General features: G+C 46.4%; 1 protein-coding gene across 1 annotated transcript; it reads right to left on the minus strand.

Moving 5' to 3' along the window:
• Positions 1–333: 333 nt before the first annotated feature.
• Positions 334–27197, minus strand: SEMA4C (semaphorin 4C). The gene is made up of 15 exons (XM_088443287.1): positions 26764–27197; positions 16341–16471; positions 15883–16034; positions 15716–15778; positions 15496–15594; positions 13342–13438; positions 12965–13081; positions 12608–12759; positions 5230–5405; positions 4444–4588; positions 3543–3765; positions 3296–3411; positions 3028–3185; positions 2779–2843; positions 334–2681 (listed from the first exon to the last, which is right to left on the minus strand). Exons 2-15 carry the CDS (start codon positions 16432–16434, stop codon positions 1837–1839), a joined length of 2502 nt encoding a protein of 833 aa, XP_088299413.1. The 5' UTR covers positions 16435–16471; positions 26764–27197; the 3' UTR covers positions 334–1836.
• Between the last annotated feature and the right edge of the window lie 486 nt (positions 27198–27683).

A 27683-nucleotide genomic window follows, 5' to 3' on the forward strand; every position in this document is an offset into this window, starting at 1 on the left:
ATTGCTTATACTTTAAAATACTGACAAGGAAAAAAAATATATATATATACACAATATTACAGAGATTGTAAAGAGCACTGCTAAACAATATCAGGGGCTGTGTGTGGAAATTTCCTGTGTTGGGATAATTTCATAGTCATACAATTTTAGTTAGGGGACAGATGGGTAAAATACCAAATACTAATACTATATTTTGCACATGGTGCTCCAAATCACAGAGAGAAAGAATAAAGTGTGTGTATTAAAGTTATAGCGAGAGAATAAACAACATTTTTAAAAATTAATTAAAATCAGGAATAAAATGACACTTGTTTAAATTTTATTTTTATTTTCTCAATATAAAAATACTTATTTACAGGAAATAAATATATTTTAAAAAAACAGACCAATAAATTACACAGTGAGCTAACAAACAAAGAGCGTGAGAAAAGAGACTCTTATTTACAGGATAGAAAAAAAAAAAAAAAAAGATATTTTTAGCGTGCAGATCCCAGGGTTTTGTTTCCAAAAACAGGGAATAGGATATGTATACACAAAACATGGCTCTCGTCCCTCCCTTCGCCCACTTTCAGACTCACAAAAAAGAAATAAGAAGGTGGCATTTGGCAGGAAAGAATAAGCCACACAAGTTCTGGCCTTTCTGAAATGTAACTAGAAGGGACTGCAGTATTGAAAAGTGAGTGTGAGGGGGTGCGGGGGGGGGGGGTTTAAGAAGTGGCTGAACATTCAGCTGTACATGTAACTGGAATGACACTTTGGGAATATCAAAGAAAAAAAACTAAACATTTTTGTTTTTTAGGATTGTCCCAGCTTTCAGAACAAGTATGGCATAAAACATTGCAAATAGTAATAATAAAAAAAAAAAAAAAAATGTAGATATACATATAAATATTAATACATCCTCACATTCATTTTTATATGTCCAAAAACAAGTCATTTGCACGAACACTCAGCAACCAGGCTGGGCTGCATCACAATTACATGATAGAAGCGGCCATTTCGGATGTGAAGGGAGAAGGAGTAGAGGTTCAGCTAACTTCAAAAGGGATTTAGAGAAAATGTAATTACATACAGCAAGAATTGGATATGCGTAAACTTTCTTTAGATTCAAATCTGCTCTTAGTACAGGCTTTGGGCAACCTCTATAGCAGTTGAAGACCTACAATAGTTAGAGGGTGGCACGGCATGCTGGGTTTTGTAGTTCAACAACAGCTGGGAGGGCCACAGGTTTCCTGCCTCTATTCTAATACACAGAACACTTTGCAAAAATTGGTCCCGTCACAAAGACATTATGTGGTGTTGGTCTCTCAGGTCATTGTAAACTTTTAGCATACAGATGCTATATAAAATAAGTTACAAGTTATTTTTATTGCCCAACACCGTGAATCCAGCAGTAAAGCAAAACTGGCAACTGATTGGTTAATAATTGTCCCCTGCACCAGCAGGAAGAGTAATTAGGCTGCCGGGTTTTCCCATCTGTTATTGCTGCTCTGGGGGAGGATTGCAGGAAAAAGGAGGCTGGGCTGGGCCTCCCCTTGCACTCTGCTGTTACCAGTCAGGGCGCCATTTCCTACAAGAAAGATTTACCCATATTGAACGCTTACCTAAGTCTCATAGATAGGACATAGAGTTAATGTGAGCTGGCACATGAGGACACAGAGGGAGCCACTAAAAGTCTTCTCACTTTTAGGTTTAAGTGGAGAAAGTGGGGGAGAGAAAATAAATTTTGGCTGCATCCCTCCCCCAAACCTCCATTTCCCTGAGGTAGTTCAGACTAATAGGAAAAAAAATAAAATAAAAACCAGTGCAAACTGTGCATTGTGGAAAGAGGGCGTGTCAGACAGACGATTCCTCTGGATTGGAGTCCGGCAGAGCCTGCCTCTGTTTTAGCTTCCACCTCAGTTCCTCATTAAGTTCTCCAAGTGGTGGGCGCTCTTCACCCACTACCCCACCTAGTGTAAGCCGTATATAACCGTTGCTGTTGGAGCCTCGGACACCTGATAGGAGCATGTGGTTCGGGGAGTGAAGCGGAGGTGAAGGTAGTGGCTGACCAGGAATACCATTGCCCGATGGAGAGGAGGAGCCAGTGCTGTTCTGGCACAGTGCATGACCTGGGACAATCTTCAGTGAGCCATCGGAATAGTAGAAAGACGAGGGGTCCCAAAGTTTCTCATCCGAATCTGCACTCGGCAGGCACTTTGCCAGTTTGGGTTGCGATGGCAACTGGATGGGATACACAAGAGTGTTTTCCAATGACTTAGAACCTTTCTCCATCTCATCCTGCAACTTCCTCCGCAGATAGACAACAGCCAGAAATAGGACCAAGCATACAGCTCCAAGACCTATTACCATCATCCAAACCAAACCCAAACCATCCATGGGAGCACGAGATTCTAAAGTGAGGGATTGGGAAGCCACCACACTAAGCTGGTAACGCTCAGAGTCTAAGCGGGCCCCTTGTTCGACGGAATAGCAACAATACAAGCCGGAATGGTGGACACTGACTCCAAGGATGACCAAAGCCTGCAGGGTAATGTCATAAAGCACAGAGTCATTTTCATCTTCTGTCAATTCACGACCATTGAAGGTCCATATGGGTTGTGCCAGATTGGAGGTCAGCTGACAAGGGAGAACAACATTTGTGCCAATGGCCACGGTGAGGTTTCTCGATGAAGGCTTCACTAAAAGACAGAACGGAAGGATTTAAACGTAGTTTCTTAGTAACGGTTTTTCAGCCTAGTTTCAGTTAGCCTACAGCCACAGTGCCAAATAACTTACCAGCTTTGTCCTGATCGCTACACATTGAGGTGTCGGAGTTTTGCACGTCCTGAAGCAACACATCCCTAAGGCGAACGTAAATAAATATTAGTACATGATCCAAATGTGTTCCCAAAACAGCACACTCAGGTTGACAATCAATCAATGTGACATACACCTCTAATTTGTGCTGTATTTTACCAACATAACAAGGGCTGCAAGTTTTCATCCGCTTAGGAGCAAGACTTAAGCATTCCTAATATTACTCACTCAGAGCGCTCGGCAGAATGCACACAGCGACTGATGTTGTGATTCCAGGCACAGAAAGGGTCACGGGCAAGCACACAGTCTGCACAGGAGCGATATTTACTGCAGTCTGCCATGGCAAGCTGTACCAGTCCAGATGGAGAACCAGCAAAGAGCACAGACTGCAAGACAGAGGACTAGTTAGACAAAGCAGGAGCACAAAACCACAATATAGGAGGTAAAAGGAAAACACAAGGGCGATGTGGGTGTGAGCTGGGAAAAATGTTCTCACCGTCCAGGTAGAAAGGACCAGGCTGTGCACGGGATATGGTTTATCGAACAACTGAAGTTCCTCAATCAAGTGTACAGTGGATCCATAACGAACGGCTTTGTTCAGCCAACCATTCCCTAAAAAATAAAAAACATACAATATGAATGAGGATCGTCAGCCACGTGCAAAGAAGTCAAAGCATCTCTCAATCCAAACTCATGTAAAATATATGACGGGAGTACAGCAAGGAGCTCTAGTAAAGGCTGACCTGTTCCAATGAATAGGACATCATACAGCTCCCCATTGAGCCCTGTAGTCCTGTGCACTGCAAGTGTTGTGAAGTTGACTCCCTTCCTGACCAGCAATGGACGTCCATGAACAGGCTGGACCAACTCATCCATAAGCGGGTGCTTCTTAGCAAAGTTGAGAGTATTATCAGGAAGGTCCATTGAGCTTTGCATTCCATGATGCTTGTGGAAATTTGTAATACACTGGAAGAGGAGAGATTTCATTCAGGGTATATCAAAACAGAACAGCAGCTGGGAAAATACCTTATAGGAATTATAGAATGGTAAACGCTATATTACTGGTATGTTTATCAATTTCTCAGTCAACACATATACAGTCGTTGTTCTGACTCAAGAGATGACCAGTGTGCACCCTCTCAGTGTATGTAGTTTCATTGAGGTAAGATAACTATTGTTCCTGCTAGAGTACTGGTAGGGCAGAGCGCTGGGGGTGCAGGCAGGGAGTCTATGCACATGCTCCTGAAAAGGGGGCATGGCCAGCTGGAGAGGGTTGTGTCCTTGGGACACGCCTCCAATTTGTCACACTTGGGGTCGTGCCCAGCATTTACGGAGGTGCTGGGCTTCCCCCAAGCGCTCTCCCCACGGTGAATAGTTACCGTACGCATGGCGTCCATTTACCTGGCGGTGATTGGTCACCGGAACTTTTCCCACCCGCGGGACATTGCAGCCCGCGGGTGGTGAAGGCTCAAGCATGCCGTTTTAGCGGGACGCCACTGAAAGGGCAGGGCGCATTATGACTTTTAAAAAAAAATTCAAAAATTATCGGGCAGAGCGCGGTGCCCCTCTAAAACAAGCTAGCAGAAACACTAGATAACTGCATCCTATATAGTCCTAGGAAATGTTTAATTCCACAATACTTACAGATCCGGGTCTAGGGTTTGGCACAGCGTCAGAGTAACGGCCCCACTTCTGGGCTTGCTCACGGTATTCCTTGTAGGGACCTTCAAAAACCTTCTGGATGTCTTGTATGGAGTACTGGCAGACTGCGGAGACAGCCACATCACCCCTATGGTAGAGGAAGACTGTAAGCAACGGAGGACATACAAATATCCGGAACTGTAATGATTAGGATCTTTATAGATCTCAACAGGATTATTAACTGCACATCCAACATGTATATATAAAAGGAAAACTACAATATAACAAAAAATAACTTAACTAGGGTAAAATAATTTACAAAAATATGACATGATATATGGTGCCTGGCCAGGCTGAAGCCTGTGGACCACAGAGGGACACAGCACAGAGCAATCTAGCCTATACATTAGGATATAAAATCTGAATGTGAAATTGGTTTCAAGGAACGGATGTGAGGTTAGCAGTGTAACTGGCACATTCACAGGATCATACCCAAAATTTTCAAAGGGTAACTTATAACTAAAACGGTTTCCTGGCACTCCCACTCCAGATGCACAAAGATTGATGGACTTTGTGGAATAGGTTGAGCTGGCTGTCCCAATTTCCCATTGTATAAATTAAGAGGCCTATATGTGACGTCCTAAATCACAAAGATGGTTCATGTACATTGTTCTATTTCTCCAATGCGTTAGATAATGGGACAGGGATAACCACACCTTCTGCTTTAGCAAATAACTCCCCAGAGACTGGGAAGAGCTTCTTATGCAGTGGATAATTATACAGGCTCACCATCGTGCTTGGAAGACGGCATAGAACTCTGTAGATCTCCAGTGCTCAGTTCGCAGTGTGAAGACTGACTGCAACAGGTTAAAATTAAGCTGCATGTCTGGAATGGAGCATACTAGCCGGGCCTTCAGGAAACTGGTCCACTTTCTCTGTAGGGTCCGAGCCCCTCCTAAATCCCCCTGCAAGACAATAATTACCCTGTTTTACTGGCAGAACACTTAAAGAAATAAAAAGGCTAAAAACAGGAAGCCACATTCAAACGTCTGATTAGGGTTTGTCGACTCAGAAACAAATCACTACATGTATTACTGGGGAGAACTGTTGTAGGAGGATTTTCAATGATATTAAAAGAATTTAAAAAATACAAAATAAAAAACAAATGGGGTCATACATACATGAGCATAAAACCTTCCTAAATTACAACAAAACAACTGTACCTAAACTAAATTTAGACTTTAAAAAAGGTTCTTATAGCCAAGATTTGTACATTTTAAAAGGAAATAATATGAGATATGGTAAGAACTTACCCTTGTTATCTCTATTTCTACGAAGTCCATAGGGTTCCACAGGATACCTTGGGGTATAGGTGTGACGTCAGTCGCCGGGCACCATAGAGTTAAGCTTTTCAGCCTCCCAGGATGCACTAGGGTCCCCCTCCTATACCCCGCCCCCGAGCCAAGGCACCTCAGTTAGTTATCAAGCCATAGGCCAGAGGAGGAGAAGGAAGAGAGAGAAAAAAGATCTCGACACATACAAGAATCACATTCTCACCAGAGGGAGACGGAAAACCGGTGACCAGAGCAAAGCCCATCTGCAGCACAGGTGCGACAGGGCGGGAGTCCTGTGGAACCCTATGGACTTCGTAGAAAGAGAGATAACAAGGGTAAGTTCTTACCATATCTCATATTTTCTACTTCAGGGTCCATAGGGTATCCACAGGATACCTTGGGGATGTCCCAAAGCAGTATCCTTTAAGGGTGGGGACGCTCCTGTGCTGAAAGGAGAATCCGCCGCCCGAAGGAAGCATCCTGAGAGGCGAAGGTGTCAAACCTGTAATACCTCACGAAGGTATGGACAGAGGACCACGTAGCAGCCTTGCAGATCTGGACTGCAGAGGCACCACGTCGAGCTGCCCACAAAGGACCCACAGACCTAGTGGAATGAGCCTTCAAAGAAGGAGGAACCGGCAGACCTTCATGAAGATAAGCTTCAGAAATAGCCATACGGATCCAGGCTGCCAAAGTTTGCTTTGAAGCAGGCCAACCCTTTTTACGGAAGCCATAGAGGACAAACAAGGCGTCCGACTTCCTAAACGAAGAAGTGCGGCCAACATAAGTCCTTAAGGCCCGCACAACATCCAAAGTGGCCTCACCCACGGAAAGACCCGGTGAGTTAAAGGCCGGAACAACGATTTCCTCGTTAACATGAAACTGTGAAACAACTTTGGGAAGAAACTCAGGCCGAGTGCGGAGCACTGCCCTGTTCCCATGAAAAACCAAGAAAGGGGGTCTACAAGAAAGAGCCCCTAAATCAGAAACACGTCTGGCCGAAGCAATAGCCAGAAGGAAAACTGTCTTAGCTGTTAGCCATTTAAGATCCACTGAGCTCAGTGGTTCAAACGGCGGTCCTTGGAGAGCCCTCAGGACCACAGCCAAATCCCAAGGCGCCACAGGTGGAACAAAGGGCAGCTGAATGCGGAGAACACCTTGCATAAAGGTGCGCACATCCGGGATTGTAGCAATCCTACGGTGAAACCAGACAGATAGGGCCGAAACCTGTACCTTCAAAGAAGCAAGGCGAAGCCCACGATCTAGTCCCGCTTGCAGGAAGGCGAGAATCCGAGACAGACGAAACTCCCGCGGTGCATAACCTCTCGGTCGACACCACTGGAAGAACGTATGCCACACGCGATGGTATATCCTCGCGGAAGACTGTTTCAGAGCTCGCAACATGGTATGCACCACAGAGCTGGACAACCCCGGGACCTCAGCATGGCCGTCTCAACAGCCACGCCATCAAAGACAGCAGAGTCAGGTCCGGGTGAAGACAAGGACCCTGAGACAGAAGGTCCGGTCATAATGGCAACCGCAGAGGACTGTCCACGGACAGACCCTGAAGGTCTGAGAACCAGTGCCGTATGGGCCACGCGGGAGCTATCAACAGGAGCGTCCCTCCTTCCTGTTTGAATTTCTGGATTACCCGTGGAAGAAGGGAGACCGGAGGGAACAGGTATGCGAACCGGAACGTCCACCGGACGGACAGAGCATCCACCAGAGACGCCCCTTCGTCTCTTGTGCGAGACCCGTACACCGGCAACTTGTTGTTGTGCCGGGACGCCATGAGGTCGATCTCTGGAAGACCCCACCTGTCCACCAGCAGTTGAAAAACGTCCGGGTGCAGGGACCATTCCCCCGGATGAACGCCCTGGCGACTTAGAAAGTCCGCCTCCCAATTTAGCACTCCCGGGATGAAGACCGCTGATATGGCTGGAAGATTGCGCTCCGCCCAAACCAGGATCCGAGAGACCTCTACAAGAGCCGCCCGACTGCGAGTTCCTCCTTGCCTGTTTATGTAGGCCACGGTGGTAGCGTTGTCCGACTGGACCTGCACCGGGTGACCCTGGAGAAACCGATGTGCCTGCTGAAGAGCATTGAAGACCGCACGGAGTTCCAAGATATTTATTGGAAGCTCCGCTTCTGTCGGCGTCCACCTGCCCTGGAACAAGTGTGGACCCGAGACTGCTCCCCAGCCCCGAAGATTGGCGTCCGTTGTCAACAGGACCCAATTTGGAACCCAGAACGGACGTCCCTTGTTGAGGTGGGTCGTCTGTAACCACCAAGCAAGGGACAGGCGAACCTCCGGGGTGATCACAACCGTCTGGGACTTCAGAGACTGAGGCAGCCCGTTCCACCTGGACAGGATCAGGTGCTGCAGAGGTCTGGAGTGAAACCGGGCGAATTCCACCATGTTGAACACCGACACCATGGAGCCCAGTAACCTCATCGCCGAGTGTAGGGACACCCGGCGGCTGTGCAGAGAACTGCGCACCCTTGACTGTAAAGCAGATATCTTGTCCTCCGTCACGAAGATCCTTTGCTGTCCCGAGTCCAATAAGGCTTCCAGATGCAGAATCCTCTGAGACGGGATTAGAGTGGACTTCTGCCAGTTGATTAGCCAGCCGTGCCGTTGCAGCAGTGCAATGGTCAGGTCCAAGTGGCGTAGAAGGAGCTCTGGAGATCCTGCCACCAATAACAGGTCGTCCAAGTACGGCAACATGCGGACTCCCTGCAGCCGCAGAGAAGCCGCCATGACCGCCATCACCTTGGTGAAAACACGTGGTGCTGTCACCAGGCCAAAAGGTAACGCCCGAAACTGGAAGTGGTCGCTGTGGATTGCAAACCTGAGGAACTGTTGATGGCGCAAAAGAATAGGGACATGCAGGTAAGAGTCCTGTATGTCCAATGACACCATGAAGTCCCCAGGTTCCAGCACCAGAATGATGGACCGTAGGGTCTCCATCCGAAACTTCGGAACCCGCAAAGACTTGTTGAGAGCCTTGAGGTCGAGAATCGGACGATACGACCCATTGGGTTTCTGTACCAAAAAAAGATTTGAATAGAAACCCAGGCCCCTCTCGGAGAATGGAACAGGCACTATAACTCCAGCCTGGAGCATAGTGTGCAATACCTTCCGCAGCTCCGTAGCCTTGTTCCGGTCTGATGGTAGACCCGTGGTGAAGAATCGCGCCGGGGGTCTGTGCCAGAAGGAGAGGGCGTACCCGTTGGAGACCACCTCGAGAACCCAAGTGTCTGTCGTAGTGGCCGACCAACACTGGGCGAACTGCAGCAGGCGGCCTCCCACCCTGGGATCCCCCAAAGGGAGGCCCGTACCGTCAGGCCACAGGCTTGTCATCTGGCTTGGGGGCCGGACGTCTGGTACTCCATGCCTGCTTCCGGGGCTTGGCCGATTTCTTAATGCCAGCCTGTCGAGGAAACAACTGTGGTTTGGGCCTGCCCTGGGCCCTAGATGACCGAAAGGACGATGGTCCAGAACCAGAAGGAGCAGCGGCCGACGGGAGACAAGCCAATTTGGCTGCTGCCAGCGTGGCCACAATCTTATCCAGATCCGGACCGAAGAGAACTTCTCCGGTAAACGGCAACGCCTCCAGACCCTTTTTGGAATCTGCGTCCGCCTTCCAGGATCGCAGCCACAAGGTGCGACGAGCAGCCACCGCTGCTGAAGAAATTCTAGACACCAGAGTACTAATGTCTAGGGCCGCCTCGTTGATATAAGTGGCCGAATCACGGAGATTACCAATGAACTCCGCCTGTTCGGCCGGACAGTCGGAATCAAAAGAAGCCTCTAATGAATCCGCCCAGCGCTCCATCGCTCTGGCAACCCAGCAAATGGCCATAGCCGGCCGTGCTGCCCCCCCCCGCAAGGGAATAAGCGGACTTCAGGCAGATCTCCACCTCGCGGTCCGTAGCATCCTTAAGGGAGGACATGGATGGCATCGGCAATGTGGCACTACGGACAAGACGGGTCACGTGAGAATCCACCTGTGGAGGGGATTCCCACTTTGCAAAATAATTATCCGCGAACGGATAAGCCACCGCCAGTCGTCTCTGCGGCTGGTATCTTTTGCCAGGCTGTTTCCACGCCTCCTCTAAATGGTCCACTAACTGACCCGACAGAGGAAAGACTGTGGCATCGCCCTTCACATCTTTGAAAAAGGCATACTTAGATTTAGCCGCTGGGGGAACTTCGTCCTCAATCACCAAGGCTGTGCGGACCGCCCGAATAAGTCCAGGAATATATACTTTGGACTTAGCATCAGCGTCCTTAGTTTGGAGAGGTTCCTGATCGTAAGGATCCAGAATCTCCCCATCATCAGACGTCCCCTCGTCATCCTCATAAGGAGCCGACAGAGACGCCACCGGCCGTTTATGCGGCCGCATCACAGACTCCCCTTGCAACACATCCGGCAAGTGCTGTACAGAACTCGTCAGGGAGTTAACCCACGCTGGCTCCTGAGAAACCGGGAGCGGGGAAATAGGGAGACTGTGGGGTACCACCAATTGTCGTGGGACACCCTGCATGGGTGACGACACCACTGACTGCTGGGACAAACCCATCGGTGTAAACGCGGGCTGCGGAGCTAACTGGCCCACTAAGGCTGTAAGCGCCTGAGCGAAACAAGCCCAGGGCGGCTCCTGTACCGGTGCTGTAACCGTAAGCGGCCGCGCCATGGACAAACACTGCCGGCAAAGGCCCTCCGCGCTACCCTCCCCCTCCGCTAACGGTACTTTACACGTAGTACACTGTAGCCGGAGAAGAAAATCACTTTCAGACATGATGGCACCAGGTATGTGACCCCTCTCACCAATTATATAGTAAATAGGCGAGAGACCACCCTGCTGCACCGCACCGCAAGGGCTTAGCAGAAAGAACAGGGACAGAATAAAGCTGACAGTTTAGAAGAAAAGTTACAGGCAGCAGCGCTAGCACAGTCACATACAATGCAAAGAAAATCAATTCCTGCACTAACAGCGCTGATCATTCAACTACGCAGACACAGGGCCTGGTAGGACACAGCGCTGCATACACAGACCTGACCACAGCGGAGGAGAGGTATGCAGGGGGACCCAGACCACGATGCTTCCTTCCAGGCTTCCAGCAGCGTTCACCATGCATTCAGAAGAAGATGGCCGCCGAGGAGCAGAGAGGAGGCTGGCCTGGGGGAGGAGCGCTGCCACAGAGCCAGTCGGCAGCATGCAGAGAGGGCTGTGTGCAGCGGGGGAGGCGCCGGCTGTGAGACAGGGAAGGCGCGCTCCCCTGGCATGCATTTAACCCCTGGGACGCCGCAGCGCTGCCGCTCTGCTGCGGTCCGCTGTCCCAGGGGGTAGTGGAAGCGCAGGTTGGTCGCCTGGCTCCACGCTGCAGCCAGTCCCCAGGGAGCCCCCTGCCTGGGGACTTAGGACCATGTGATCAGCGGGGACCCACTGCGGGACCCCACTGCTTAGCTTTGTCCCCCTTGAATCCGGCCATGGTCAGGAACATCTGGGGTCACCGCTAGCTGTGACCCCAGATGCTCACCAGCATCCCCGGATCAGTACCGGCGTTCTGGTACCGGCGGGGGTGTAGGGAAGACAGCATGGACGTCAGGACTGACTGTCCATGCGGTTTATCCAGATGTGCAGCCACGGCTGCATAAAAGAAAGCTTCAGGGGCTCTTCTAGCCCCCACTCCGACAGGTGCACCCGACTCCGGCCGGGCACCAAACTAGACTGAGGTGCCTTGGCTCGGGGGCGGGGTATAGGAGGGGGACCCTAGTGCATCCTGGGAGGCTGAAAAGCTTAACTCTATGGTGCCCGGCGACTGACGTCACACCTATACCCCAAGGTATCCTCTGGATACCCTATGGACCCTGAAGTAGAAATAGATATTCCCATTATTGCCCCATTGTAACTGTATTTCCTCAATTATAATTAAGTGGAGGAAGATTTGGTGCTGATGGGAAGTTTCTGAAAGCAGATTACTGTGAACACTTCCATTCTACTCCAAAAAGATGGAGAAATAGCACTACACCTGCACAAGCACATTAATAGCCGTCCCGAGCAGCATCCTCTGTAATCATTTACGTGAGGCTGGAGACAGTGTTCTCCCCAGGAACTTTTTGATAGGTGCTCCGTCCGGCATTTTTCTTAACCACCTGGCTTGCAGAGCGTACTGGTGCCGGCCAGTGGTGGGTACCGCGGGCGGCCGTGGTGCTCACTGAGCAGGGCTGTCCCTGCCGGAGGAAGGATCCCGGGCACTCCTTCCACCTCGGCCCACCCTGCACTGGAGGCGGGCTGCAGGCACTGAGGACTCGCAGCATCCCTCTCTCCTGCCCGAAGTCTTCCAGCGGGTGCTAGGGTGCACAGTAGGCTGCTGTTTGCTTTTTGTGATGTGAATCAATACCAGCCCACCCTCCCGCCTCACGGTGCCACCCGGCTTTGAGGAATTTCTGGGGAGAACACTGTGGAGTGTATGATAATCAGTAGGTAAACAGGCACAGAGCACATTCCCCTGCATCAGCCATACCCAGGAGCATGGCAATGAGTCAGAGCAATCTTACTTAAAAGCCAGCAAAACCCTTAGTCCATATATGTAACTGCTCCATTCCAGCAAGGCCACAACGTAGATATTCTGATGCTGTCATATATAAATATGCTGAACTGCGCACAAATAAATGCGGCAGATAAGACCTAGGTAGTAACAATGCTTCATTATCTGCTGAGTGTCCCATTATAATCACCACCTCCTAAAGCTTTTCCTACAGACTCTGGATACAATTCCCTTAAAAGATGACAACTACCTGCCACATTCAGATGTCACTAACCTTACAGACTCGGGACACCCGTGACACCACCTGCTCACTGGAGCAGTCATATTCTAGGGCCCGCTCGGTGAAGAAGAAGTAGATCTTGTCGTCGTCCCCAAACTCATTATCCAAACTCTCGGGTATATGAGCAGAGCTGACAAAGTTGGCCTCTAGAACGGAGAAACAGGAGCAGTGAGACAGCGCTGTGCAGAGATTACCAGGTGAACACAGTACCAGAGGAAGGAAGCAGGGGGCAGCAGAGAGACAACAAGTTAAGAGGAACAAAGGAAAAATGATATAACCCTGCAAGAGGACAAGGGCCAAGGTGTAGGAGGAGGGCACTGAGGTATAGGTGAACACACCGTGGAACCTCACCATTCAGCCATGTTGCCAGATATTCAGTCTTTATACTGCCTTGCTGTCCCACGCTGCGCTGGATCACTGGCTCTGTTCCCAGAAAGTTGAATAATGTAGCAGAGTACAATATCCCATCTGAAAAGAAAGACAGTCTTTAAAGTTATGATCCAAAAGTAATTTACGGTAAAATAAAAGACAAAGCTAACAAAAAAAAAAACAACCACACACACACACACACACACACACACACACACACACACACAACTAAATAGAAATTCCACAGTCCCCCTTCCGCCCAAAAAAAAAAATGCTTTTAAAAAGGACACCACCATAGACCAAAACTGGTATTTCCCCCGCTTCGGGCAAGTCAGATGGTAAGAGCCAACTATACTCACCTACAACAAGTCCGGTGTGGCCAGTAGATGGATCATATGGACACTTCCCCCTCCCATCTTCCAAGTTAACATTATCCAGGGTGTATGACGCCAGTTCCTGGGTAGGAGGAGTAAAGTATATATGATCAGCAAGTGCACAAACCCTATTATAACTCCTGCAGTGACAGCTATAAGAGAACACCATGACACACATTTTGGCTGAGATCTATGTGCATTTGTAGAGGTGAATACAGTCTCACAACTTGTAAAAAAAAATCTATAAACATATAATCAATAAAAAATAGAAATGTAGAATGAGTCTGTAACCCAGGTAGCATTAATAGCCATATTTGATAATGACTGGGCTAGGAGTCCTTTAGGAGGAGGGAAGTAGTGATGGATAGGAAAGAGACCATTGACTGTAAAGGGAGTAGGATACATGATGGGTTAACTGCAGCTACAGCAGTTTGTATACAGTCCCTTGGCCCCACCCACTCACTGGCATTCAGTGGCTTATGCTGTATGGGTAATCCCCCTGAACTGTAAAACATGCGTGCCACCCTTTTCTACTGAATGTATGAAGCAAGTCTGCTGCAATTACACTGCATTGTGTGACACAGCTAAAATGGGATATTCGCTGTATGTCGATTAGAACACATCTGTGCAACCGCAACACCCCAATCCAAACATAGATTTCTATGTGCTCATCATTATCAGCGCCCAATTGAGCAGCCCCATCCTTGGTGAAAGAGATGTGAACACGATGTACACCCCCTCACTAAACTTTGCCATTATGCAAAAGCCCCGTTACCATCCGGTTACACCCATACCACCGCAAGGGAACATACAACAGACGCACAGTACTTGGAATTGCCAGGAGATGTGCACGCTCAGCTACTGAGCACACAGCGCTAAACACGGCAAGACCTATCCGTAAATCAGGCTTCCGTGCCGCTCTACATCAGCCCCATAGGGCTCAATTGAGCGCGATGTAAATAGCATCGGGAGATAGCTCCCGGAGCTATTCAATCCATCGCAATGTTAGGTCAGGGAAGGCTCGTTCTCGTGCCTTAAACAGGATTTTTAGGTGCGAGAACAGGCATTCCCCGACCTAACATCCCGGCGCAATGCTGTTTTCCAGGCGCAAAGGGCAGAAAACAGCCTCGCGCCGGGACTCTTATCGGATTTCTGCTCGCATCCCCGGAGGGATGCGAGAAGAAATCCTTAGTCGGGGTTAGCAGCGCGGTGTATTGAATAGCTCCGGGAGCTGATTCCCGGCGCTAATCACATCGCGTAGAATAGAATCGTGCCCATAGACTGGATGTTGCACTGTCTGACATAAAGGACAGCAATGTCCCACTAAAGGGGCCTATCCATTAGCAGATCTTTTTCTGAAAGATGAAAAACAAAAGATATATATTGAAAATTCTGGTGGCTGTACATGACAGATTTTGTCAAAAGACGAACGATATCGCATGACATCATTCAGGGAGTGGATTTGTTTCTCTGCAGCGCTCTGTAGCTGCTGCTAATATCTTTCGTCGTTTACCGCATATAAACTGCCAGATATTTCTAATATCTGGCAGCGATATGCTATAATTGACCAACATGTTGGATAGATGAAAGATTCAATTTATCGGCCACAGGAGTGCGCACCTGTCATCATTCAGGGTCTATCCATAGCAGATAAATTGAACGACTGAACGATATATCGTTCAGTCGTTCAATTTATCTGCTAATGGATAGGCCCCTTAATACCACTTTCAGAAAGAAAATGGCAAAAAAAATGGATTTTCCCGACTTTTGCGTACCGGGTTGTTTCGCCACTCTCTGTCTGTACCCCCCTTTAGACAGAAAAGCAAATTACCGGGTCAAAAATTAAAAACCCGGTAATTTGGTAATTTACACGGGCATTTCTTCTGTCTGAAAGGGTCAACCCGGGTCTAAATTCCCATGTCTCCGACCCTGGTAAATTCCTGGGTCGAAGTCCCGGGAATTTAGACCCGGGTTGACCCTTTCACACAGAAAAGGAACCAGTGTAAATCACCAAATTACCGGGTTGAAAGGTTTAACCCGGTAATTTGGATTTCTGTCTGAAAGGGGTATTAATGAGTCAATTCAAAGAGTTTTTATTTTTATCCTTATGCAAAAGTTCTGGAGTAACTCAAGACTCACTATATAAGTACACTTTGGCTGGAAGGCGTAGGTCCCGCAGGTAAGGAGGTGAGTTTCATTATATTCTTGAAGGATGCGGATATAATTGAAACATTCAGTCTGCAATAAAGAATGACAAAGTGGGTGTTAGAAGAAAGAAGGTCTCTATCAATAGTAACTACAATGGGTCTAGGATAGGAGTTATAATGTGGGGGTCTCCTCCCATCTTATCCCCTTTTACCTGATTGCTTTTTCCTTTATAGAAGCATTCCGCCTTCCTGTCTCTTGGGGCCTCCCATATAATCTAACAGAGACATAGCCAGGCATGATACAGTGTTTTATGTCACATGGGAACATGAGAATAGACATACACGTGCCTAAGAATAGCTGTATATTGTTTCTGCTTACCGGCGGCCGCAGCTCCCTGCCTATGTTATTCCGGTCCAGGGTAAATATGATCTCTCGTGCACCCACATATAGTGCCCCCCGCTTTTCATCCAACATTAGAGTCAGGTAGTGAGAGATACCACTGTGCCAGGACTGGCGGACTTCAGAGACACCTAAAGCAAAAACGGGAGGGGGGGGGGGGGGGGGAATTACCAAATAGCAGAGAGAGACATACAGAAATACACAGGATACTCGCTAAAGACCGCTCCCACCCATGTGTTCTGCAGGTCATGTGACTTGTCACACGGGGGCATATTTGTATAATTACAGCATGACATCACCTCCCAGTGGAACATGAAGCGCACACAAACAGGTGACATCAGCCAGAGTCACAAAGCAGAGGATGTGTTCCAATGTAATCCTGTCTGCACTCTTCAGGAACGTTTGGCAAATGGTGCGATTGTAGTGCGTAGTCTCACCTGAATAGCGCACTGTTTTCCGGGGCACCTGATTCCATCCCTTCACTTCTATGCTCAAAAAGAGGGCCACGATACACAACCACCGTGGAATCATCACCTCGCCGTGGTCCTCTGTTCCTGGGTGCGGGAGTCTGCAAAATGGAAAACAGGAGATGTTCAGGGCTATTTTGTAATCACAATTTCATAAGACCATGTAGTAAGCAAAAGTCATGTTGCCCTCATTTTATTTTATGTAGTTTCATGGACCTCGCAATTCAAAATATTCATCATCATCTTTAGATCCTTTGATAACCCACCTGTGGTAAGCATGGCTATATAACCAACACATCAGGGTTGAAATAAGCAGGGTCTGCCCTACTTAAAGATAGAGCCACGGGTTCTCAAACTCGGTCCTCAGGAGCCAAACAGCGCATGTTTTCCAGGTCTCCTCACAGAATCAGAAGGGAAATAATTAGCGCCACCAGTGGATCTTTTAAAATGTGTCAAGCAAGTAATGAATACACCTTTGCACCTTCTGGGTGACCTGCAAAACATGACCTGTGTGGGGTCCTGAGGACAGAGTTTGAGAACCACTGAGATAGAGGATTGGATAAGCCACGGTAAAAGGACTACTCCCTCCCCCAACACACACGTGCACCCACCACAGGGCTGGGCAAATATCAGGAGCCAAGACTTCTTCCGAACAGAAACTTCCCTGCCGATATCAATGGTTGCTCCAATTTCAAAGCTCCATACTATGGTGAGCTAGCGCCAAGATTAGTCCAAATGGCTTTCTAACCTATTTGTACATAAAAAAACTCTTAAGCCGGCAGATATATTTTTAGGCCGATAACTGGATGAGTAGATTTGGCCCAGATCAGGTGCGCACACAAATCAGGGAGAGAGACGGCATCACGAGAGGCCCTCTGCAGCGTCTCATTGTCCAACAACAGCCCTGACAAGCCAACTGATTGTGGACAGTATGTGATTAGGGAGATCCTCTGAGCACACACAGGGACAATATCCTAATCCTTGAGGGGTGCAGACCTGCAATCTAATTAACAAACTGGTTCCATTTTAAGAAGTTAAATATATATATATTTTCTAATCAATAAAACAATTAAGTTCAACTTAACATTAGAGCCAATCACTTTATTAAACCATCTCAAGTGCTGGATGTTCATGTGAGCTTAAGTATTACAGAAGTTACTGTAGACCTGCTGGTACAGAAATTACATCTTGGGCCCTCGTGAGAGGTTTATCCACTCCCCAATGTGGCCGGACACTGACCTGGGTGGGAGTGATTAGAAGAACACAACCTTGGCATTGACTATGAAAGTGAATTAGTCATTGGCAAACAGCCCAATCCACTTTAAAAAAAAAAAAAAAAGTACACGTGCATATCTTTTTAAACACACTTCTGCAAACACAAACATAAAAATTCAGGTCACTGCTACAGTTTATTCCAGGGCACAGGACGGAAAATGAGGTGAACATCTGAGATAAGTGGAACAGTTTGCCATGCTGTCTTTCCATAGAAAATGACACATTCTGGTTTCCACCATCACACACAGCTCCGTAATGAGGCAGAACTGCTCCTAAAGCATAAGCCACCTCCAACAGCTGCACGACACAGTGACTCCACTTGATAACCGTGTTAAATTACAATTTGAATTAGGAGATTAACCAATGCTTGCGACGCTGAATGGTTTCCAAGTCACTGGTCTGTCTCGCCACAGATGCAGGGAAGGGTTAACAGAATGACTCAATACACCGTACAAATATCAAGGAAAATGAAAATCACTCTGTTGTGCCAAATGTGTGGAGGAGGAAAGAGCAGCAGAAATGGATGAGGGTGGGAGTTAAAACAGGATATATTTCCTGGGATCTGGCTAGCAGACTGTAGAAAGACACTTCCTCCTGTTATAAAGACACCCCTTCCCCCTCACATCTCCCCCTTCCTCAATGTGATCCAACTATACAGTGGAAGTCGGGAGTGGAGGTAGCAAAGTAACAGGGAAGCCGTCTGTGAGGGTCAGGGGTAGCCCAACTGTGGCTCTCTTAAAGCCGGTGGCTTGTAGGAAATTCTGGGCCTTCTAGTTCCACACGAGCCGGAAAGCCGCACTTTGCTGTGAATATGAACAAATTAGAGGATGCATCTCCACACAGTACCTTGAAACGTGCACCCGAGTGTAGACACAGCTGTATAATATAGATGGGGGTAAGGTGAATTAACCTGAATGGTGTATTTAGCAACTATAAACAGTTTAGGATATGTAACTCGCACGCACATACATACCTCTGCATGAAATGAAAAAATACACCAAACTCTTCATAATACCATATAAAGCCAATAGTCCTCCATAACATTCATAACATAATGGTGTCCATTTTCTGGTGTCTAAACAAAATAAGCTAAATTAATTGTTAGTGTGCTGGGGATCTTGGGAAATTTTCGATTTGACACGTGAACCTTGGACAAGCTCGGCCAGTCGGGTCTCATCAGGACAGCCTTCATTACAAGAAAAGCTAATTTTTTATTTTTTTTACGGCTTGTTTTAGTGGAAATAATAAACATTACTCAAAGTGAAGTACCGTATCCCTTTATATATGTCTACTGTTGTAATTATTTCCGTACAAGTAATCCACTCGTATAAAATATTCATACACTGAGCTGGGTTAAACACTGAGCCAACATCAAGACTGCTCTGCAAAACGAACATAATATGGTCCGAGTGGTGTTTCAGTCTGGAGTGGTACTGTTCCTGGGTAATAGAGGATAAGCAATTACCACTCATACACCCCATCAGACACTCCGCACTAGAACACAACTTTTTATTAGTGGTTCCTTAGCGGTTTTGGTCATATTAACCTCACAGCTCATCCCTGATCTTGTCCCAGGCATGGGATCAGCTTGTTGGCTGACAAAACGTAGGTAAATGCAGGGAACAGGGTCTGAGGTGACACCACAGCAGTACTGTGGGTCAACAGGAAATCATTTTACTGTTTGCAAGGCAACACTGACTGCACAGTGAAGGGAACGGCATCCCAGTTGCTCTTAATGCCGTCTGTCCTGAATGCTCGATGGGCAGGAGATTTGGTCATTTCTGAAGACTAAGAAGTGATTTATGGTGGGAACACAAATATGGCGAAGCAGGTATATACACATACACACACACACACACACACACACATACACACACACAGTAAAAAAATAAAAAACATACTACAAATAGCAGTGGAAATAGTTGTGATCATCCAAGGACTGCAAACTCTATAATTTGTCATTTTAGAAGCCTAACTCTATCCTGTACAAAACGCGCTATAGCCACTTGTTACGAATTCATTATTCCATAATTAATACAGAATTTCACCTTGCATCAATTTAAAACTAGAATAAATACAGAACGATAGATTTGTCTTACATGTAAACAAGAGACTTGAAAGGCTTAGTGCATGAAGGCTATTAAGCATCATCACCAGTCATGAGCATTGATCCAAACCCCTTGAAGACAATACCTCCCATAATGCCACTAGAACAAACTCCTCAGGTGTGGGGACTGGTCATATCCCATCATACCACTGGTCTGTAAACCCCTGGGATGATGGGGTCCTAGTATACCTGCAGTATGAGGGGATGTATCCCATCGTAGCACTTGTCTATAAGCTTCTTTGTTTTGTGGTGTCCTATTATAGTGGCAACGTATGAGATGACCTTTCCCACTCTAGTCTATCAGCTTCTAGTTATACAGAACTACATAGAGTACAGTCTCCAATTACTGACCCCAAGAACAGTATACATTGAGATTCCACTGTTCCATTGTGTTTATTAGATCACAAAAAATGTAAGAAAAAACCACCACCACCAGTGTCTGAAAACTCCCATTGATATTGCTGGTTTTTGATTGTACATTCAAAGACGTTTATTGCAGTACCAAGGATCATTAATGAATCTCCCATTTGTGGGCGACAGACAGGATATTGGGACTATTTTAACAGTCGGTTTTGGATCTTAATAGGTCTTTTCTTCTCTACCCAGGCACCATAAGTGGCCAATTAGATGCAACAATTATGCAGAATGATCGCATCTTTGCACTATGTACCACTTTAGGACCAAAATACTTGGGAGTGTTTTACAACTAGATAATAACCTTTTAAACTGGCCACATATATAATTTTTCCTGGTTTTCATACCAACAGTTTCACTTCTATTCGCTCACATTAAATATTCAAAGACAACACACACACACACTACAATTTTTCTCTAACAGAGCAGATTGATTTTTTCAGTGCATATATGTAATGTAGGGACATAGTGGTTTATTTATTAAGCCTTGGAGAGAGAGAAAAAAATGGAGAGAAAGTCCCAACCAATCAGCTCCTAACTCATTTTTCAAACACAGCCTGTGACATGCCAGTTAGGAGCTGGTTGGTTGGGACTTTATCTCCATCTAAGGCTTAGTAAATAAACTCCATAGCACTTGATTCATATTCAGACAGTATTGCACAGCTGCAAGGAAGCAGCTATGCAATACTGTCCAGCAAATATTTAATACTGCCAGACGCATCTACAGGAAGCAAACGCCTCCTGACAGGATCACCATCACCAACTATCGGGTCACAATTGCGGCATAAGCGGCCCGTCTGAGTAAGCATGCATGGTTTTCCGATAACCGGAAATCTGCGTGGGATCGCTCATCAGCGTCCACACATGAATCTGGCCCATAGTACAATCATTTTGAATGAAGCATAAACCTATTTCATTATATAGCTCATGGTCATCAACACACATCACTAACACATGTCTCCAGCTATGGAGGTAGGACTTACTACATTGCCCTATTAGAGTACAGATTATTTACACGAAAGGCTTGTACTTAAACTGTATAAAAGCCAAAAGATGTAGGATCACTAAATAACATGGGATTTATTTACCCCACTAGCAAGTGTGGCAGTAAGCATCTTAATTAACACATTGGAAAGCTTTATTTATAAAGAGCAAATCTGCAAAAACTCCAAACAACCAGACATTTGCTTTCGTTGGAAAACATGTCACTAGGTCAAAGCTAATTGGTTGCTATTAGTCTCTGCAATGTTCCTCATATTAAGTAATGCATAAATGCGAGGCCTCCAAGTAGAACTGTCCACAGACCTGGTCCTAGCCCCACACATACAGAAAGAAATTATGTGTGTGTATATATGTGCATGTATACACACACAGCCCCAGCCCCTCTCAAGGTTAGACTGACTCAGCAAGTAGCAGCACGGGCCAGCACCTCTCCGCCCAGTGCCCAGTGAGCGTCCGCCCTGCTGCCCCTCTCCTCCTGTCTGCCAACCTGAGCTAGCCAGGCTAACAAACACAGGGGTCTATTTACTAAGCAGTGTTAGGAGACAAAGTGAAAAGTGATAAGAAAGTGATAAGGTGCCAGCCAGTCAGCTCCCAACTGTCATTTTTCAAACACAGCCTGTGAGATGACAGTTGGGAGCTGATTTGCTGGCACCTTATCACTTTCTTATCACTTTTCAGTCTGTCTCCTAACACTGCTTAGTAAATAGACCCCCTACAGAAGACTCACTCTCCAAGCTGGAGTGAAGTCGCCGCGACCGCCTGCAGTCAGTGCCGGTCTTCTTTCTTGATGCTGCTGAAGATGCCTGGTCCAAAGGCCGCTGGCTAAAATTGAAGCCAAGCCGTGAGTTGCCCGCAAAGGCCCATGGGAGGAGTGAGTGCAGCTGGGCATGCACAACATGCCTTCCCGCGGCCATCATTCTTGTCTCCTTCTGCAGCCAGAATGAGCTCATGGGCAGAAGCTCATTCTGACCTGGCTATCACCTGACCAGCTAACCGCTGAACTCCAATCGTGGCAGTGGTGGTGCAAGGGAGCTGCAGACCGGTGGCAGGCGACCTAGGCATTTGCTTAGAATGCCTAGGGCCAGCTCTGAAAGACACTTGTCGGTATTCAATACATAATAAAAATGGCAGTTCTCTGTCAGATACACGAAAATGGTAAATGCGGCTGTTCAGACACACAGAAAAAGGTGTTTTCCATTCAATGTAATGGTCTTAACTACAGGAATGTTCAAAAAGACATTGCGGTTACCCATTATAATAACTGTAGTTCTTACCAAACGATCATCTCCTGAACCACACACGTTAGGTTAGGTGTAGGGATGCTGCAGACCCTCCCTCCCTTCCTCCAACTCCCCTGTTATACCGTTTGGATAAAGTTGTTGTGGTTAAAATGTATTCTTCAATAACTAAAGACTAAACAAACAGAAATTGTCTCTATAAATAGATAGTTTTCCGATTGGAAAGGTGAGGTGCTCAAAAACGCTAGCGTCCCACAGGTCCACTGACAAGCCAGAAAAACACAAAACAAAGCAAACACAGAATAAAGGGGATGGCCGAATGCTACAGCACAGTAATGCAGAGTTTTGTTTTATTTAAACAATCACAAGACTGTAATCCTGGTAGAACACAGTGTAAGCCAATAAAAGTAGATAGAACAGAGCTAAAGCTTCTACCAGTACTGTCAAAACTTTTTCATGGGTCATGTTCCATTCACATACACTCAGCATTTATCTGGCCCATTAAACTCAACAGTAACCTCTTCTCTCCTGTTACAAGAAGGTAAAGCACTTCCCCTTCCTCATTTCCAGTACTTGCTGGCTGGTCAGTGATAAATATGGCTATGAAGGAAACGTATCAATAGCGCTGGAATCCTACCGCATCCCTCAGAGCTCCGAACCTTCATCTTTGTCTCTTTATGCACAAACCTCTCTTCCCACATACAAAATAGAAGTCTCACACTAATACATAATAATAATGCAACAGCAGTTTGGCAGGAAGCAAGGTGGTGAGATTTCACTGCCAGGAAGACACACAGAAACCCCCCCTCAATAAAGGGAATATCTCACAGCAGCAAGGAATCTGACACAATACCTGCAAGACTGACGTCATCCCTGTGGGTGAGACAACGCTCACATCCTGCATCCGAGCGCATCACAGCACAGAGTGTGCATTACATGGCTGGAGGAAAGCCTGCACTATCCTTCCTCTCCCATAGATCATATATAATACCCACACTCACTGTACCCTAGGTGCACTCCCATTGCAGCACTGCTATAGTCACTCAGATTTCCCCAGAATACATGCATCGTACACCATACCTGTAACCTGTCACCTCAGCCAGCAGCATTATATCTTAAATTTAATCCAGCAAAAAAATACCAGGACCATCCCAGTTGTACTGTCTGGAAAGACTATGTGCCACCTTAATACAGAGTCTATAATAATTGGGGCGTCTTTTGTGACTGGGCCTGAGAAATCTAAAATAAACATTTCCCACCCGCATAGCGTGATATTCAGTGCAACCTACATTACACAGAAGGCTCAGTGACAGACATATTAAGGAAGGCAGAGGCTTTCTGCGGCCTCATCTGGCCTCAGGGTTGTCAGTCTCCCTGCGTAGATCCAGACATAGAAATGTACATTAGTGATCACACTGCATCTTGATACAACAGTCTGTCCATGACCATCCCTGCACACGTACGTGTGTGTGTGTGAGAGCAAGTATAGATGGCTCTATGTCTCCTCTATAGCAAAAATCCTGTCATAAGCAACAGCTGTTTCTCCAGTCACCTCTATCTTGAATTTCGTCTGCCTGACCCAACCCTCCGTACTTTTTATTTATTTTTTTCCGCCATACATCACTGGTTAAGACAAAAATCATGTATGAGATCAGCAAGTTCATCTATGGTTATTTGCATGGCAACCTTGTAAATCCGTTTACTACAGGCCCTTGTTCTACAACTAATGTCTGTGACTTATTTATTTTTTGGGGGGAGGTTCCACAGCTTGCAAAAAAATGTTTTTTAAATGAAATAAATTAAAAATTACATGTTCAATGGTGATATCAGTGAATCTCCGTTTACTAGATAACCACAGTGTGGGGGAAGAGACACTTGAGCTAGTGATGAACATATATTCGGGCCCTAATAAAAGAATATATGTATTCGCTGCATAAAGGTTGGTTATGATCAGATTACTAAATTATGTTCAAAATACAGAACATCCCTAAATACTAAAGAGCGTTATTTCAACATGGGCGACATGAATTTACTATTTTCTAGACCAGCCATTTTCTAGTGTACAGCTCACTTCCTGGTACACTTATTACTGAAAATCACACATGTATTTTTTCTTACACAATATGCAGGACAAGACCATACTTCCTGCAGTCCAGTAAATCAGTAAGGGAGTGTTGTCTTTATTGATCCTGATGAAAAAAAAAAAAAATCCATTCCTGTTACTTAGGTGAATTGATACTGTGCGCTCTTGGGATTTAACTGTATTGGCTAAACTATATTTTAACCCATGCCATGGAATTAAGAGCCATGTAAGAGGCCTTTAGAAGAGAATGCTCCACACAATTATTACTATTACAATACTCCAATTTCCTTCATCACATGAAGCTGACAACAGCAGTGGAACTTTAACCCCAAACTCGTGGACTGCGTACTGTAAGTGCGGCATATAGCCGCACTTACATGTGCAACTATCTTGTGCCCAATTGAATTGACCCTTAAATGTATTTAAAAACACATTGGAGCGATTCAGTTGCTATTAATGGGCACCCGACAGAGCCATTCAATTGTTGCTCTGCTCAAGTGTGAATTCAACTGGTAGACACATTTGTGCGCACACCCTCCTGAGGTGTCTAGCAGTATGTGCAAAAAGTCCTGGTTTTGGGCACCCAAATAGCTGTGTGGGCACGCTACCCAGGACTTTAGTCGCGTAAAATGGCTAAACCCAGTATATTAGGCGCGACGTGTAAAAAAGGAATAGGCACCAAAAAACAATTGAATATCACCCCTTGATTTCCCGTCACCTTTAGTCTAGAGATTGGGCGCAATAAAACAATTGAAACGCCCCCCTCCCCAGTATGCAAATAAAGTGTTATAATATTTATTACAATAAATTCAAGAGAGAGTATATAGATTTCTGATTTCACACAAATGGGCCTGAAGAACACCAGCCCTGCCATATTACGGACTGATAACAAATCTTTGAACATGACAACTACCTAGAACCACTGCATTAGTGTGCATTCTAGGCCCGTAGACAGCCAATGAAATGGAAACAGTGCTCAATACCCCGTATTACTCCAAACACTGCCTAAGGAGGATATAATGCATCACGTAACACAATCCTCACAACAAAGAGTTGTGGAATAAAATAAGAAAAAAAAACACATACATTGCGGTCAATTACACAAAACTAAACATACTCCCTGCAAATTATATATAATAAATATATCTCACTAGCTATGTGTATGTGCTGCCATCCTCCATTAAAAAAAATAAAAAAATATTATATATATTTTTCTTCTATGCTGAGGGTGAATGATGTGGACTGACTGCACCTGGTGGACCCAAGCCTGTCCTTTGTGAATCCAATTACATGAATGAGGTAATGGTAGTGTAAGGGGATAGAAGATCTCATTGGACCAATGTTATTGACCAGTAACAGATGCCAGAGAGCTGTGCAGTGTAATCTGATGATAATTCACCAATGCAGCCATCCCATCTGGAAAATGAGTTACATGATCTGTCAGTGACATCAGATGGCTGCTGCTGGCTGAGTGAGGCCTGGGACCTGGGTAGAGAGTGCACAGCAGCGTCCACACCAAGCCCCCCTGCCATGAATAAGACTGGGGTATATTCCAAGGTATAACAGTGGTGGGCAAAATGGAAGGAGCCCTCCTAATCATCCTTGATTCTAATAGATTGTAGCACTTGTTTAACAGGCCTGCTGATAGGAACCTTTCTGTAATAACCTCATCCATTGATTACATATATTCATTTAAGTTACTACCAAAATTTAAGAGTAACTTGTGGCCCCAGAAGTGTATCCGATGTCTATCAGTGCCCTAGAACCAGGCGGATAATGCAGAATCCCAGCGATCGCCATCACAACACGGCGCCACCCTGCATGTGTGCGGATATTAGGAGCAGATTGCCAGCAGGTCAGGTTGCAGCTTGTTTGGAAGGTTTAATAAACAACCTAGAGGCGAATAGAGTCTCTTCTCAGTAACCACATTTTAATTGCAACGTTAGCAATCCGCAGGCTCTAACCTAACCCAAATAATCCAGAGTAGTGGATGATGCCTTCCTTGCCTTGCACACAACCCCCCTAACACACACGTGCAAACCTTTCCCCTCCAGTCCACACACACTAAGCTCCCCTCCCCCTTACACTATATACAACCCTCTCTTCTTTATACTGTCCAGACTTCTGCTAGTCAGCAAGAAATCCCTGCCCCCAGAACTGCACACAGTACAGTGCAGCATAGTGCACACAGAGCCACAATCTCCAGAGTGTGCAGAACCATATTAACTATAGGGTGCACTGTGCAACACACACCCGGAACAATGTTAGGCTCACCTGCTCCCAGGGATCTCAGTGAGATAATGCTGCTACGATCCACTTATCCCCAAGTGAAATCCCAGCTCAGTGATATGCGGCAGGCTGCACTCCTTGTGCTGGATTTCCTCCACTGACTGACCAGACAATCTGCAGAGTCCCAGAGGCAGTGAGGTCCACACCAGGTCCTGTGACTGACAATGCACAGTCAGCACTACTATAGTCACACAGCGCTAGGCACCAGGTCCAGTGACGATGCACAGCCAGCACTACTATAGTCACACAGCGCTATGCATATGCACCAAGTCCAGCCTCCGTAGGTGCACAGCACACGCACCAGTGCCAGGGACCATGCGCTGCTGCAGTGACTCTATTCCCGGGTCTCGCTCTGCTGCGTCCCGCTGGAAGCTCGCCCAGTCCCGGTCTACGCGCACTGGATACACTGCAAACGCTGCCACTGCTCCTCCTCTACTCTCTTCTCATCTTTCCATCCTTATTCCCAGCCCAGTCTTCCTGACGTCAGGATGGGGGGATGGAGCATCCTAGGGGCAGAGAGTTCCCGTCTTTAGTGTATTATAAATGCCTCTATTGTCCCGACTAAAGTGAATTTTGAGGTCTGGGCGTCTCTGGAGATCCCCAAGCGTCTCAGTGATAGGACGGTAACTACAGTGCTTTGTCCTGCTCTCATATCTTCTATGGAAAGTCCGGGGGTTTTAAAGATCTAATCGTGATAAAAATCGTCCCGTCTCAGCTACCCCTCTTTTCCTTATTCGCTTCCAACAGTAATGTATAGAGCGGGATCTGTATGGATGAACAGCCGGTTGGCTCTAACTAAATATTGTTCTCTCAATGTGGATTATGGGGTTTTATCCCGGTGTAAAGGGATAGTATGGTATAATTATATAGTAAAACATGTTTTCTATGAAAGGATAGCTTATCGC

The sequence above is a fragment of the Taudactylus pleione genome, unplaced genomic scaffold (genome assembly GCF_031769625.1).
Source record: "Taudactylus pleione unplaced genomic scaffold, aTauple2 ptg000329l, whole genome shotgun sequence".
Taxonomy (NCBI): domain Eukaryota; kingdom Metazoa; phylum Chordata; class Amphibia; order Anura; family Myobatrachidae; genus Taudactylus; species Taudactylus pleione.

Bases quoted from the DNA above. Each gene is read 5' to 3' on its own strand.
- SEMA4C (XM_088443287.1), bottom strand. From the start codon at position 16,434: ATGATTCCACGGTGGTTGTGTATCGTGGCCCTCTTTTTGAGCATAGAA. The intron at 16,035-16,340 runs GTGAGACTACGC...TTTTTGCTTTAG, and splicing joins GAAAACAGTGCGCTATTCAG to GTGTCTCTGAAGTCCGCCAG. The intron at 2,682-2,778 runs GTAAGTTATTTG...TCTGTCTTTTAG, and splicing joins TAGCGATCAGGACAAAGCTG to TGAAGCCTTCATCGAGAAAC.